At 35.9% G+C, this 17,302-nt stretch overlaps 1 protein-coding gene across 1 annotated transcript in view; it reads left to right on the top strand.

The window, feature by feature from the left end:
* Positions 1 to 17,302, top strand: part of LOC136028049 (actin-related protein 3) — an 81,724-nt gene that overhangs the window by 17,945 nt on the left and 46,477 nt on the right. The window contains exons 4-6 of the mRNA XM_065705642.1: positions 5,894 to 6,051; positions 8,246 to 8,390; positions 16,201 to 16,373. Of these exons, the coding sequence (XP_065561714.1) occupies positions 5,894 to 6,051; positions 8,246 to 8,390; positions 16,201 to 16,373 (476 nt within the window). The remainder of the gene's footprint in view (positions 1 to 5,893; positions 6,052 to 8,245; positions 8,391 to 16,200; positions 16,374 to 17,302) is intronic.

The raw sequence follows: 17,302 nt of genomic DNA on the forward strand, positions 1-17,302 counted from the left end.
GGTGAAATTGGGGGGAATTGAGGGGGGCCGTCCTAGCCGAGTCGGTTGGTGCGCTGGATTTGAATCCTTTGTCTGTAAGGACGCAGGTTCGAATCCCGGTGTACCCAATCGTTCAGTTTGGGACGGGAGTCAGTGGCGTGACTCTGTAAGCTTAGCCAGAGTCTACCCAGCTTTAAATGGGTACCTGGAGAAATCTGGGGAAGGTAAACAGGAAGGGTGTGCGAAAGCACAGGATGGTTGGCCCCCAACCCCCCATTGCACTTCCTGGCTGAAGGGCCAAGAAACGGAGATCAGCACCGCCGGTAGGGACTGTAAAGTCACCGTATCCTTTACCTTTCATCTTGGCTGAGTTGGTTGGTGCGCTGGATTCGGGATCCTTTGTATGAGAGGACGCAGGTTCGAATCCCGGTGTACCCAATTCTTCAGTTTGGGACGTGGGTCAGTGGCGTGACTCTGTAAGCTTAGCCAGAGTCGACCCAGCTCTAAATGGGTACCTGGAGAAATCTGGGGAAGGTAAACAGGAAGGGTGTGCGAAAGCACAGGATGGCTGGCCCCCAACCCCCCCATTGCACTTCCTGGCTGAAGGGCTAAGAAACAGAGATCAGCACCGCCGGTAGGGACTGTAAAGTCTAATGCCGTATCCTTTACCTTTACCTTTTAAAATCTCGGAAAACGCTTAGAGTTGAGGGATCGGGATGAAACTTGGTGGGAAAAATAAGAACAAGTCCTAGATACGTGATTGACATAACCGGAGCGGATCCGCTCTCTTTGAAGGAGTTGGGGGGAGGGTTAATCCTGAAAAACTAGAAAAAATTAGGTATTTTTAACTTACGAAGGAGTGATCAGATCTTAATGAAATTTGCTTTTTGGAAGAATATCTATCTCAGAGCTCTTCTTTTAAATCCCGACCGGATCCGGTGACATTGGGGGGAGTTGGGGAGGACCTAAAATCTTGGAAAACGCTTAGAGTGGAGGGATCGGGATGAAACTTGGTGGTAAAAATAATCGTAAGTACTAGATACATGACTGAAATAACCAGAACGGATCCGCTCTCTTTGGGGGAGGAGGGTTAATTCTGAAAAATTTAAAAAAAAATGAGGTATTTTTAACTTACGAAGGAATGATAGGATCTTAATGAAATTTGATGTTTAGAAGGATATTGTGTCTCAGAGCTATTATTTTAAATCCCAACCGGATCCGGTGAAGGGGAAGTTGAGGGGGGCGGAACCTAAAATCTTGGAAAACTCTTAGAATGGAAGGATCGGGATGAAACTTGGTGGGAAAAATAAGCACAAGTTTTAGATTCGGGATTGTCATAACGGAACGGATTTGATCTCTTTGGGGGAGTTGGGAGGGGTTAATTCCAAAAAATTAGAAAAAATGAGGTATTTTTTACTTACGAAAGAGTGATCGTATCTTAATGAAATTTCATATTTAGAAGGACCTCGAAACTCAGATCTCTCATTTTAAATCCCGACCAGATCCAGTGTCATCTCGGGGTGGGGGGGGGCGGTTTAATGTTGGAAAACGCTTAAACCGGGGAGATCAGGATGAAACTTTCTGAAAGAATAAGCACAAGTCCAAGATAGGTGACTGACATAACCGGACCGGACCGTTCTCTTTGGTGGAGTTGGGGGGGGGGGGGAGTAATTCAGAAAAATTAGAAAAAATGAGGTATTTGTAACTTACGAACGGGTGATCAGATCTTAATGAAATTTGATATTTAAAAGGATCTTGTACTTTAGAACTCATTTTAAATCTCGACCAGATGCGGTGACATTGAAGGGAGTGGGAGGGAGAACCCGAAATTCTTGGAAAACATGAAAATCGAGGTATCTTACGAATGGGTGATCGGATCTTAATGAAACTTGATATATAGAAAAATCTTATGTCTCAGATGCTCCATTTTCAATTCGAATTGGATCCGGGGACAAAGAGGGCTGGAGGGGGGAAAACAGAAATCTTGGAAAACATTTAGAGTAGAGAGATCGGGATGAAACTTGATGGGAAGAATAAGTACAAATTATAGATACAAGATTGACATAATTGGTACGGATCCGTCCTATTTGAGGGAGCTTAGGGTTGTTAATTTGGAAAAATCAAAATAAAATTGAGGTATTTTTAACTTGAGAACAGGTGACCGGAGCTTACAGAAATTTGATATTTAGAAGGAACTCATATCTCAGAGCTGTTATTTCAAATCCCGACCAGATCTTTTGACATTTGGGGGAGTTGGAAGAGGAAACCGGAAATCTTGGAAAACGCTTATAACTGTCGTAGATTCATGATTGACGCAACCTGACTGGATCCGCTCTCTTTGGTGGAGTTAGGTGGCGGGGTTGCCAAGTGCTTTGGCGAGTTTGGTGCTTCTGGACGGGCTAGACGATGAAAATTGGTAGGTGTGTCAGGCAGCTGCACAAATTGACGTGATAATTTCGTTTTCCTCGATTCGACCATCTGTAACTTACGATTGGGTGATCGGATCTTAATTAATTTTGATATTTAGAAGGACTTCGTGACTCAGAGCTCTTATTTTAAATAATATGAAAAAAACTTCGTTTTCTTAAAGAGTTAAAGAGGCTGCGTCCCAAAGTCGAACCTTAAAACGTACAGGAATTAGGAGAGGCAGTAGGGGGGGCTGCCGCCCCCCAAACCCCCCGCTTTTAAAGACTCTTTTGTACAGGTTTTTTGTTGTGGGGGGACTTCATTGTTACTAATTACTAGTTTCGGCGCAATGATTCTCCTGTCCTCTTGTGTTTAACATTTTTCGAAGTTATTCCATTATTCATTCATTTCAATTTTTTGTTAATTAAAAGAGGGCCTTTCCGAAGCCAAGAGCGGGGGGTTTGGGGGGGCGGCAGCCCCCCTACTGCCTCTCCTAATTCCTGTACGTTTTAAGGTTCGACTTTGGGACGCAGCCTCTTTAACTCTTTAACAAAACGAAATTTTTTTTTCATATTATTTCTGTACCTTTTTCTACAATCCATGGTGGATGTAATTTTTGTGAAAAAAAAAACGCCCGATAAGGGACTTGAACCCTTGACCTTAGGATTAAAAGTCCCACGCTCTACCGACTGAGCTAACCGGGCATGTTTGAAGTCGAAATACCTGCATGTGTATAAATATAACTTTTAAATAACTTTTAAGAATTTGAAAAATTAACATGGGCTCTTATGGGGAAATGGGTTTTTCTAAGCTAGAAAATCGGGGGGTTAAGATTTTCCGACGAAACTTGTCAGGACAATTACTCGAAGAATTCCGCGTCGAATGAGTCTTCGTACACCCAGATCCGATGTCGGCTGTGACCTGTAGGCGTGGCGAAAAAAAAAAGAATATGAACATTAAGTGGCTATGCGTGGTTTCTGGAAAACAGGGAAGGAGTTATCGGATCGAGCTGAAATTTCGCGGATAAGCTCCTGGGCCCTATGGGACCTTAACTTGTGAATTTCAGCCCAATCGGACAACGTTAAAGGGGGGGGGGGGGCTTGGGGGATCGAAACTTTCGGCCAGATTTTCCCCATGAAGGAAAAGTCGGAGGGGGATGAAATTTTGCAGGTTTCTTAGTTGGAGCTCGGGCTATGAAATGCATCCCTCCCCATCCCTCTGCGACCACTGGAACCGAAGATCGCTTAACATTGTCGTGGTTCGCCTCTTTAAAGGGGCACGAGTGTGCCTCCTTGATCCCGACCGGCATTAAGCCTCGTATTTTCCTTTTAAAGCAATCTATTGATTCTTAGAATTTCGCTAGAGCTCATACCATATGAGTTATATGTCTGCTGTAAAAACACCTTTTTTCCTTTGATTGTTGGTATTAGTGTAAAATTTCAATATTTGTCGATCGTCCAAAATCAGAACACATATCAATCAGGTACACAAACCAGGTACATATTTCAGAAGCCAATTATCATAAATTATTATTGAACATTTAGTATACCTTAATCCTGAATTGGGTTTTAATTATAAATTCTATTCCTTATGTGCTTATAATAGGCAAAATGAGTTGACACTTTAGTTCTTTCTTGACTCAAAGACAATTTAATATACTTTTGGAACGCATTCATGTTATGCATATTTTCATATAGTTTAAAATATGTTTTTATACACGATGTATTACTAGCTCTATTAAAACCAGATTTTTTTTTTTTTCATACAAGATGTTTTAGTCAAGAATGTGAGTCCAACTAAATAGCTCATATTAAACAAATACTGGACTAGTTCTTATTCGATCCTGAATCTCTATTTAATATGTGTTTTATGATGTATTACTTAGTCTGTTAAAAATAAGAATTTATTTATTCATACAAGGTGTTGTAGTCAAAAATGTCAGTCCAACTAAATCGCTCATACTAAAAAAAAGCTCTTATTCAATCCTGAATCCCAATAACTTATTTTACTTATTGCTCCTGCTGATGATGCAGATTAGAGAGAGATGCGTCTCTTCGCCTTCAGTCCGAGCAGTCCTGTGCAAGCGTAACTGCTTCTTGGATGTCAGTATCAATCATGGAGATGTGCTGAGTATCACAATAAGGCATAAATTAATTCGAGTTTTGAACGGTATGCGGTATCAGTCCATATTAGGACCTTGTATTTCCTTTATTTGTCTGAAAGTGGCCGTGATATGATTCTATGATTATCACTGCTGAGAAAAAATTGGTCAAATTTACAGATTGAACTAAAGCGAAGGGGTGATAATTGTAAAATGCTGATCCTTGGCCTGCATGACCATAGAGTTGTTTGCATACACAGTCTGCATACACAGAGTTGTTTGATTGCTATTTTCTGCAATGCTACAATTTGGTTACTTAAGTAATCTATGACTTAAGGCTTATGACTTAATGACTGACTTAAGGACTTCATACAGGACAAGCGCAGATTTGGTCTGATGCATGGGAGATAATTAGTTCTCAACAGACTATTTTAAACATTCCTGGACGGCAAATTCTTCTTTTTTGTCAGCAAGAGATAGTACAAATGCCACTTAGATTTATATCATGACAAAGTTCGTAGTGACCAAGTTCATGACAAAGTACTTGGGGACATGAACTTTATGTTTAGCAAGGTCTCCTTGATGAGTTTTTGGGTTCAAAATGCCTAAAAAGGTGATGGAACTGTAGCTTGCAGAACTTGCTATGCTCAGTCTCTGCAGCCAGGGTAGCTAAGAGATGTATATCTGATTAGAGCTGACGACACCAGTGCCTGAAATATATTTATGGTAACAGTAAACAACGATAAAGGGGGATGGGGTTGCCAGGACATAAACAAATCTTTGACGATACAGTTCATTAGCTCTCTTTGTAGGGAAACCGACATTTGAAACTATTATCAAATTTCCTTGTGAATCTTCATCCTCAAGTATCAGATATCCTCTATGCTTTTCATCCTTGGCATTCTCATATTTCTTGTTTATGATGTGCATAATTAAAAAGTGGAATTGCAATTTTGAACAGCTACAACATTAAAACCAGGATACAAATTTATATATCTCTTTCTTACACTCCCTCTCTCTCTCTCTCTCTCTCTCTCTCTCTCTCTCTCTCTCTCTCTCTCTCTCTCTCTCTCTCTCTCTCTCTCTCTCTCTCTCTCTCTCTCACACACTCTCTCTTTTTTTTTCTCGCTCTTCAGTTTTATAGTTTGTAAATGTTTTTATATGAAAATCGATCATTGAGAGTATAATTGAACAAAATTATTCCATTTCCAAAAAGTCTCTACAACAACATTCGTTTTTTACAATTGTTAAATTTAAGTTTAAACTGAAAGTTTTCTTGAACCGTATTCTTCTCTTTTTATTCTTTTTTTCTCTCTCTCCCTCAAAGTTCGTAATAAAGATTAGTCGATATAATTCTTCGCAATGAACAACTATATCAATCTTATAGTTCTTTCTATTATTTTATAGAGATTATGTTTGAGTCTTTCAACGTTCCTGGATTATATATAGCAGTACAAGCAGTCTTAGCATTAGCTGCCTCTTGGACTTCTCGGCCAGTTGGTGAGCGAACTTTAACTGGCGTTGTTATAGATAGTGGAGATGGCGTTACGCATGTTATTCCTGTGGTAAGCTTTTTATTATTTTTTTTTTTTAATTTTGTCAAGGTAGCCAAAGAAATTAAGAAGGCAAGGGGAGTAAACTTCAGCAAAAAGAACCTGAAGCCATCAGTTGCCTATATCATATAGATATACTAACACTATTTTTAACGACTTGTCAGTCTATATACCAGGCTCAGTAATCGAGTTCCATGCTTTTGTATTACATTGGGTTAGCTTCATTGATTCCATAGAGTTTAGGGTCAAAAGGGTCCTAAAAAATATGAGCCTTATAGTTGAGAATAGGATCAGGATTTGTGCGTGTACCCCTAGGTTTGTTGTGACTCTCTATCTACTCTGCATATTGTAGTCAGTGCATTTTTCTAGATACGTGGACGGAGTTGTCCTTATTTGGGTAAAAATAAATAAAATAAAAAATATTTTTTATAAAATAATAAAAATTCAAACACGGAATGTCAAAAGTTTCCTTCGACAGACTCAAAATAAATAATAAAATTTTTTATATCCATCATACAGACAGTGGAAATTGTAAACTCTTATTAACACCCCTTATGAGGTGTCTATCCATAAAGTTACAAAATACATGATTATTTTTAATGTCTTTTTTATGCTTTCTTTCGAAAGGGCTAAACCAAGACAAACCATTTTGATGTATAAATTAGAGATACATGTGTAACCTCCATAACTAGAGTTTTCTCTCGTCAACTTTTCTCAAACTGAGTCTTTGAAATAATGTGCCAAATTTCATGCAATTGAGACAATTAGACATGCAGTTTACATTTCATGTAACTGTTGAACTGACACGTTCTGTTTCCCTTTAAAACATAGTTCTAATGCATAAAAATGGCAGGTTTGAGAACTGTGAACATTTTCCATAGCACCCTTATAAGATTTTTTGTGGGGGGGGGTGTTATCAGCAGTTTTAACTTTAAACCAGCCTAAAGCTACTAAATGGAGGAAATTTCAGCTTCTTGAAGTGGAGCTATTTTTTAATTGTATTGTCTTAGACTGTGTGACCAAAGAAAAGACGTGATATTACTCACATATAATACCTTGTTATAAATTTGCTTTAATTTCATTGGTTCTGACGTGTTTTTGTATATTATTCCTTAGGTGTATAACGGAAAGGGGAACCAATAACCCCGCCTTTTTTTAACCTTATTGGTATCTGTGTGAAATTTTAAGCCAATCAAACTTTACTGCCTAAATTTTGGTTGACGCGAGTTTTCAATTAATAGACAAAAGTAATATTAAAGAACAAATATTTATTATTCTTCGAGTTTCTTCGCTTTTGGACTCTTTTTCTACTCTCTGCGAAATTTTTAAAGATTAATGAAAATAAAGATACGTTAGTATATAAGCCAAGTCCACGCAGTAAGAACTGCGTGGATTGCCATATGTATCGCCGAATCATAGTATTGGGTATTGATGTTCCAATTAAGCAAACCATAGTGTATGTTGGAGGGGAAAAGAAACTACCTTTCCATTATAAAGAACATCTGTTTTTCTATTGATAAACTTGTTGTCTCTCCCCCCCCCCTCCTTTCCTCCCATCTTCCAAAAAAATAAATTCACACGGCTGCCTGTTTGTTCATGCTAATTTGACTGTTTTTGTCCTAAGTTCAGAACATATTCATACAGGAGTATCGTTTCCTTGTCACAAAAATTCAATTGCAACTTCAGTCCCCTTTTTCGCTTTGTTCAGCAATTACTATTAGAGTAAAAAGAGTTCAATTTTTGGGACACAAGGCAAATTTGCTAATCAATGGCGCCATCCATGGAAGAAGATAGCGAATATGTAGTCGAAAAGTAGTCATTGCTTTAAATATCAGGAGTGTTAAATGTAGAGGGGTAATTACTCCCTAAGTTTTTTACCGCCACCAGCTAATAGATTTTCAAAAATACCATTTTTCAGTATTTTCATTGGAAAATACCTTTTTTCGTATTTTTATCAAAAAAAACGAAAAAACAACAAAGTTGCCTCCCCCTCTACCTCTTAAACTTTGAAAAATACATTTATCCCCTCCTCCTTATCTGCCTTTTGTAAATTGCCTCCCATGGTAAAGACCAGGGAAATATTCTTCAGTACATTGTTTCTGTGTGAACCTAAAGTTAGGTTTTTTGCCATTTTTACCCTATATGTGTTAATGTGTGCTTGGATTTATTTGAATTGAGCTAGTTAAAAATTTTTCTTTTTTTTTAGGCTGATGGATATGTCATTGGAAGTTGTATAAAACATATTCCAATTGCCGGTAGAAATATTACTTCTTTTATCCAAAGTTTGTTACGAGAAAGGGAGACGGGCATACCTCCAGAACAGTCATTAGAAACTGCCAAAGCTGTCAAAGGTAGTGTGATTTTTTAATCAAACATACTATTGTAAAAGAGTAATTGTTCAATATTTAACTAGTTATAATTATTTAACTAGTTACAATATTTAACTAATTAACTATTTATGATTAAACTTTATATATTTTATATAATTAAACTTTATTTATTTATTTTTTATATATTATTTATATAAAATTATTATTTATTATTAATTATTACTATTAATTATTAATTATTACTATTAATTATTAATTATTATTTATTAAATTTTTATTTATATATATATATATATATATATAATTTTTTATATATTTTTTATATAATTAAACTTTAACTAATTATTAACTTATAATTATTTAACTAGTTACAATATTTAACTCCTCTCAAACTGCACTTGGGATTTGGATCCTGGTTTGACATGCCACTTTCCTGGTTTGAGTTTTGAAAAAAAAAAGTCCAGTTTTCTCCAGTTTCTACACATTTCCAGTTTTTATGGCACTTGGTATTAACCAAGTGACATAGCAATCGCAAATTCTGTCGGTCTGTCGGTCTGTCTGTCGGTCCCGGTTTTGCTACTTTAGGTACTTCCAGGTAAGCTAGGCCGATGAAATTTGGCAAGCGTATCAGGGACCGGACAACATTAAATTAAAAATAGTCGTTTTCCCGATTTGACCATCTGGGGGGGATTGGGGGCCGGTTAATTTGGAAAGAAATAGAAAAAATGAAGTATTTTTAACTTATGAGCGGGGGATGGGATCTTAATGAAATTTGATGTTTCGAATGATATTGTGTCTCAGAGCTCTTATTTTAAATCCCGACCGGATCTGATGACATTGGGGGGAGTTGGAGGGGGGAAACCTAAAATCTAGGAAAACACTTAGAGTGGAGGGATCGGGATGAAGCTTGATGAAAAAATTAGCACAAGTCCCAGATACATGATTGACATAATCGGAACAGATCCGCTCTCTTTTGGGTAGTTTGGGGGAGGGGGGTAATTCTGAAAAATTAGAAAAAATGAGGTATTTTTAACTTACGAACGCGTGATCGGATCTCAATGAAATTTGATGTTTAGGAGGATATCGTTTCTTAGAGCTCTTATTTTAAATCCCGACCGGATCTGGTGACATTGGGGGGGAGTTGGGAGGGGGAAACCTAAAACTTGGAAAACACTTAGAGTGGAGGGATCGGGATGGAAGGTGGGAAAAATAAACACAAGTCCTAGATACATGATTGAGATAAACGGAACGGATCCGCTCTCTTTGGGGTAGTTGAGGGGGGGGGGGTATTTCTGAAAAATTAGAAAAAATGAGGTATTTTTAACTTACGGACGGGTGATCGGATCTCAATGAAATTTGATGTTTAAAAGGATATCGTGTCTTAGAGCTCTTATTTTAAATCCCGACTGGATCTGGTGACATTAGGGGGGGGGGGGGTTGGAGGGGGAAACCTAAAACTTGGAAAACACTTAGATTGGAGGGATCGGGGTGAAACTTGGTGGGAAAAATAAACACAAGTTCTAGATACATGATTGACATAAACGGAACGGATCTGCTCTCTTTGGGGTAGTTGGGGGGGAGGGTTTATTTCTGAAAAATTAGAAAAAATGAGGTATTTTTAACTTACGAACGGATGATCGGATCTCAATGAAATTTGATATTTAGAAGGATATCGTGTCTCAGAGCTCTTATTTTAAACCCGACCGGATCTGGTGCCATTGGGGGAAGTTTGGGGTGGGGAACCTAAAATCATGGAAAACGCTTTAACTGGAGGGATCGGGATGAAATTTGGTGGGGAAAATAAGCAGAAGTCTTACATACGTGATTTACATAATTGGAACGGATCCGCTCTATTGGGGGGGAGGGGGTAATTCTGAAAAATAAGAAAAAATGACGTGTTTTTAACTTACGAAGGAGTAATCGGATCTTCATGAAACTTCATATTTAGAAGGACCTCATAATTCAGATCTCTTATTTTAAATCTCAACCGGATCAAGTGTCATTGGGGGGGGGGCAGTTGGGGGGACCGGAAATCTTAGACAATACTTAAAGCGGTGAGATCAGGATGAAACTGGATGGGAAGAATAGAAACCTGTCTAAGATACGTGACTGACATAACCGGACCGGATCTGCTCTCTTTGGTGGAATTGGGGGGGGGGGTAATTTTGAAAATTGAGGTATTTGTAACTTGCGAAAGGGTGACCAGATCTTAATGAAATCTGATATTTAGAAGGATCTTGTGCTTTAAAGTTCTAATTTTAAATTCCGACCAGATCCTGTGACATTGGGGGGAGTTGGAGGGGGAAACCGGAATTCTTGGAAAACGTGAAAATTTGGGTATTTTTATCTTACGAATAGATGATCGGATCTTAATGAAATTTGATTTTTAGAAGGAATCCATGTCTCAGAGCTCATATTTCAAATCCCGACCAGATCTTTTGACATTGGGGGGAGATGGAGGGGGAAATCTTGGAAAAACACTTGGAGTGGAGGAATCGGGATGAAGCTTGGTGGATAGAATAAACAAATGTCCTTGATAAGTGATTGACAGAATCGTACTGGATTCGCTCTCTTTGGGGGGAGGGGTTCAGTGATTTGGCGAGTTTGGTGCTTCTGGGCGTGATAGGACGATTAAAGTTGGTAGGCGTGTCAGGGAGCTGCACAATTTGACTTGATAAAGTCGTTTTCCCAGATTCGACCATCTGGGGGGCTAAAGGGAGAGGAAAAATTAGGTATTTATAACTTACGAGTGGGTGATCGGATCTTAATGAATTTTGATATTTAGAAGGACATCGTGACTCAGAGCTCTTATTTTAAATCCTGACCGGCATTAAGCCTCTTATTTTCCTTTTTAAATCAATCTATTGATTCATAGAATTTTGTTAGAGCTCATACCATATGATCTCTTGGCTCTTAGCTCTTCTCGCCTCGTCACAAGTGCCATATGAGCTCTTAGCTCTTGTTTTCTAATTTTTTATCTGATATTTTGAGATTGAATTGAGTTTGTATTTATAATAGTATATTTTACCGTTTATTATCATGGTTCAGCAGTACAACAGATCTCGCCTTTTCTTATTATCTTGCATCTCTACCATAATTTCATCCCAATCCAGTAATATAAATTACTTGTTATCATTCGTTTTCCTCACACGAGCGAAAGTAAATTCACATAGTTTTACTAGCATATCTATACATACCAGCAAAAGACTGGGCTTCACCGACTTTTTGTAGTCTCCCTCCCCTCGCTTGAGCACACCTCCCCCCCAAATACCGGCTACATAGCAGACTTGGGCGTTTAGCCCTTGTTCAAAGTAGCGTCGTGTCACCTCTCTCCACTTTTGATCTGTTTTCTTTCTCTTTTATGTAAAAAACTGCCAAAAACACAAAAAAAGGTTAGCTTTTTTAAATGCCAAAGTCCAATAGAAAATTCTAAAAGGCTGATGACGACAACGCATACTGGGGATTGTTTTACAACACAAAGAAAAATCTAAAAAATACAACCGAAGTTGCGAAGTCTGCAAAATCTAAAAATGCATCCACCTTCTTGAACATACTTCGTACATTCGACCATAATATGGCTGCGTGCCTGGCAAATTTTAAGTTAAAAAAGCCGGATCAAAGAATCTCTATTAAATTTTTTGTTAATAGCAAAAAAAATAAACAGTTTACTTGCAAGTATTTTCTCAGGTTCTCTGAGGTTTGACCTAGATACTGTTTTTTTCAGTAATGGTTTACTCAAAATAAAAGACTAAACTTCAGCTTTAAAAAACTATAAAAGAAAGCTAAACTTTTAACTATAAAAGAAAGCTTTTAACTATAAAACTAAATATCTTCTATATATTTAAAAATAAGTTGTATGTATTTTTGTATGTTTGACGTCATGTATGTATTTTGTATGTTTGTATATGACGTCATTATAAGTATATAAGGCTTGCGATTCAAAGAGAATATTTAGTATAAATCCTACAATGGCAGAAGAAACAGCCGAGGAAGCGGCTCAAAGAGATAATGCCAAAAGGCTTGCGGCTAAAAGGGAAAGTAATAAAAGAAAGCGTGCCGAGGAATCACAAGAACAAGGTGAAAACAGGCTTGCGGCTCCAAGAGAAATTACCAAAAATATCGTGCCGAGGAATCACAAGAGCAACGTGAAAATAGGCTTGCGGCTCAAAGAGAAATTACCAAAAGAAAGCGTGCCGAGGAATCACAAGAGCAACGTGAAAACAGGCTTGCCGCTCAAAGAGATAATGCCAAAAGAAAGCGTGTCGAGGAATCACAAGAACAAGGTGAAAACAGGCTTGCGGCTCAAAGAGATAATGCCAAAAGAAAGCGTGCCGAGGAATCACAAAAGCAACGTGAAAATTATCGCTTGTCATTCAGGTACACCCCAGTCGATGATTATAGCTTGAGTAGATGTGTTCAATTCGGGACTATGTCTAAAATTTGTCCCTATTGCAAGGCCTTGAAATTTAATGGTGAAACAATGGGAATGTGTTGCGCCTCAGGAAAGTTATAATTCCTCAACTGGCTGCACCACCAGAGCCATTGAAGACTTTGCTTACTGGAACTACGTCAGAATCTAAGCGTGTTTTTTCAAACATCAGAAAATATAACTCATGTTTCCAAATGACGTCGTTTGGTGCCCAAATCGAAAATCAAGATCAATAGACCGGGACACAGGGAATATAAATGACGACCGGGACACTCAAAGAGAAATTACAGACCGGGACACAAATAGTGACCGGGACACAGGGAATATAAATGACGATCGGGACACAGGGACACAACTACAACGGGGACGCCGGGGGGAGCCCAGGGGGGATATACAAATGATGACGGGGACACAGGGAATATTCGATTAGCAGTCACTGTTTTCCCACGGACAATTATATGTTGCATATAATTATATGTGACAATTATATTATTATGTTGCATGTTCAAGAGTCGGTAAACCTGACAATCTATTTACATGCACAGACAATGGGACAGCCAAGAATGTTGTATATTCGCAAGTTTTACGTAGTTAAAAACATATATATATATATATATATGTATATATATATATATATATATATATATATATATATATATATATATATATATATATATATATATATATATATATATATATATATATATATATATATATATATATATATATATATCACAGGTGGGACATAGGGACACAATTACAATGGCGTGTAATGACTTATGCGCGCGGGAGGCTTGGGGGAGAGGCGCAGAGCGCCCCCACCAACTAGGTGTTGCTGTGGCGCGAAGCGCCACACCAACAGCTAGTTAACTATAAAACTATATATTAACTATAACTATATATTAACTTTTAACTACAAAAACTATAAAAGAAAGCTAAACTTTTAACTATAAAAGAAAGCTTTTAAATATAAAACAATATATTAAGCATAGAATTATATATTAACCATAACTATATATTAAACTTTTAACCATAAAAACTATAAAAGAAAGCTAAACGTTTGACTAAAAATTAAAGTTTTTAACTATAAAACTATATATTAACTATAACTATATATTAAACTTTTAACTATAAAAACTATAAAAAAAGCTAAACTTTTAACTATAAAAGAAAGCTTTTAACTATAAAACTATATATTAACTGTAAAATTATATATTAACTATTACTATATATTAACTTGTAACTATAAAAACTATAAAAGAAAGCTAAACGTTCAACTATAAAAGAAAAGTTTTAACTATAAAAGTACATATTAACTATAAAACTATATATTAACTTTTAACTATAAAAGAAAGCTTTTAAATATAAAACAATATTAACTATAGAACTATATATTAACTTTAATTATATATTAAACTTTTAACTATAAAAACTATAAAAGAAAGCTAAGTGTTTAAATAAAAATGAAAGCTTTTAACTATAAAACTATATATTAATTACAACTATATATTAAACTTTTAACTATAAAAACCATAAAAGAAAGCTAAGCTTTTAACTATAAAACTATATATTAACTATAAAACTATGTATTAACTGTAACTATATATTAAACTTTTGACTATTAAAACTATAAAAGAAATCTTTTAACTATAAAACTATTAATTAACTATAAAATATTAAACTTTTAACTATAAAAACTATAAAAGAAACTAAACTTTTCGGAAGAGTCTAGCACCCAAAAATTGAAGCTCCATAAAATTTAGTGCCAAAATTGCTCATGGAAAATCATGGTTGCAGAATCTGCAATGCAAACGAAAAATTTTGAGAATAAAAAAAAAATCGTGAAATTTAATAGCGGAAATGGTTGCCCATAATTTGAGAAATTTAATGAATGTTTTCGCCCTTTCAGCTTTATTACTATCTTATTAGTTCGCGAATGGAAGATAGGTAGCCATCAAAATTTGGTTTACTGATAATTCACAGAATAGTTATAATTGGGCAAGAAATTTTCAAAACAAATCCTCAAATATTCAAAATAAATATCGAAATGGAATCCTTGAATCTCAAGTGAGAATGGTTTCCGAAGAAATAAAAGTTAAAATGAAATTTGAGCTACAAATATTTATTCAAAATCCATCAACAATTATTTTCCAGCTTCAAATTAATTTTAAATATTCTATTATTCTTAATTAAAATCAAATATTCTTAACTAAATTCAAATATTCAAATTACTAGCAATTTCAAAAAATGCTGTCAGTGAAAGTTTTTTGTTACTATTACTTACGCGGTACGTTTTAGTGCTGAATAATGAATTCCCCGCAATGCAAAAGTTGCCCCCTAAATAATTTCTCTGACTATACTGCATTTCCATAATCAAAATGAAATGAAAACATAATAATGAATAATATTTTTAATTAAGATGGTGAGTGCTGAGATTATTTTGCCGAAACGGAATCCTTGAATCCCAAGCGGCAAAGTTTTTCGAAGAACAAGAAGAAAATAAAGTCTGAATGTTTCTAACTTACTAATCAAGGCTGAATATTTGGGATTTACATTCAGAACCCTTTGTCAGCGACGAAAAAACTGAAAAAATCGCAAAAGAGAGGAAAAGAAAAAAACTAAATTAAACAGTTCACGCATGAAAAAAAAACAAACATAAAACTGAAAAAAAAGACTCATATTTCAGATTCACATTCAGAACCCTTCGTCAGCGGTAAAAAAAAACTGGAAAAATTGCAAAAGAGAGGAAAGGAAAAAAAAAACTAAATTAAACAGTTCACGCATGAAAAAAAAAATAACATAAAATTAAAAAAAGACTCACATTTCATAAAAATTCAGGTGTTGTCTTTAAATTAAAACCGATCTAAGAATTCAAATATAACACTAGTTCCATAAAAAATGTTGTATGTTTACTTCTTATGCTTGTAATAGAAGAAAAGTGCAAATTTGACAAAATTCGGAAAAACTTACATAAATATTTTAGGAAAACTACATGGAAAACATCATGAAACTTTGAGAATTATTTAAAACTGCCAATATTCCGGGGAAACGTTTTTATTATAAATACTTAGGTGGTGAGGAGCCCAAAGGCCACTTCCAGCCTTATCCACCTTTTTTGCGGCTGTACAGTACGAACTATAAAGGTACATACATACGGCTAATAACCCAAAGTAATAGTTTCAGCTAATATATATTTTAGTTTCAAAATATTTTCACAAAAAAGCGCTTCGAATATAAGCCGTAATATTCAAACTTCTCAGATATTTAGGCCTACTACAATTTTAAGCAGAGGCAATTGATGCAAGGATAATAATTTGCTTGTGATAATATAAAAGTAACTTTTATAAAATAAAAGTTGTACCGTCCCACATTTCAAAATTTTTCTAGTTTTTATTCTTTCAGAGAAATATTGCTATATATGTCCAGACATAGCCAAAGAATTTGCAAAGTATGATTCAGATCCGGGCAAGTGGATTAAGCTACACAAATCTATGAATCAAATTACCAAGAAACCTTTTTCATTTGATGTGGGATATGAGAGATTCCTGGGACCTGAAATATTCTTCCATCCAGAGGTAGGTCTCAAATTATTGTATTAAGATCGCTTAAAAAGCCTTATTTGGTAGTAATATAGATCTGTGATACTATAAAAGTTAGATAAAAAGGAAGTGATCTGTAATTTGTTGATTAATAAAAAAGGAAACTTTCAGAAGAAAAACTAAAAAAAAACAAGAAACCTTTTTCATTTGATGTGGGATATGAGAGATTCCTGGGACCTGAAATTTTCTTCCATCCAGAGGTAGGTCTCAAATTATTATGCCTATGCTACTAGGGTGGCTTGTCATTTTTCTACCAAGCCTGAAATACAAAATAGTGGTCGATTAGCATAACGGATCTTCATATTCTGATATAGGACCATGCATTTGCGGTTTTACACACGAGGGTTTGACCAGCCCGTACGTTCCTGTGTATATACTTGGTCTAAGGTATCCATAACAAACCTGTGTTCAACATCTGGACCTTTTTTCATTTGGAATTATATCTCTGATCTTTTTTATCTTTTATTTTTGCTCAAATTAATTAACTCTTCGCTTTGCCTAAATTCAATAACAAATATTGTAATTAACGAGTATTTTGCGCAGTTTTTTTAAACATTGAATAATGTAAAAACAGGCTAATATAAAGTCCTGTGGTGGCGCAGTGGATTTGACCTTAGCTTGGTAAAACGGGACCCAGAGGTCGAATCACGCTGCAGGAATGCACTGCAGGGCCGACGCAGGGACCAAAGTAGTCAAAAGAAAAGTGCATGCCGTGAAGATCTTAAAGAAAGTCGAATAATTGAGACTCTTAATCTGCGTTTTTTATAAGATTAAGACTGAAATTTCCTTAGAAGTAAATCAGAATTGCTGTTACTCAAAATCCGGTCTGCTCAAAGTAGACCTATGTTAGCTTGAGAAAATCATGGAAGGATAAGGAGAAAGGTCGTATCTAGGGATCTGGGGGG

This window comes from Artemia franciscana, chromosome 6 (genome assembly GCF_032884065.1).
Source record: "Artemia franciscana chromosome 6, ASM3288406v1, whole genome shotgun sequence".
NCBI lineage: Eukaryota > Metazoa > Arthropoda > Branchiopoda > Anostraca > Artemiidae > Artemia > Artemia franciscana.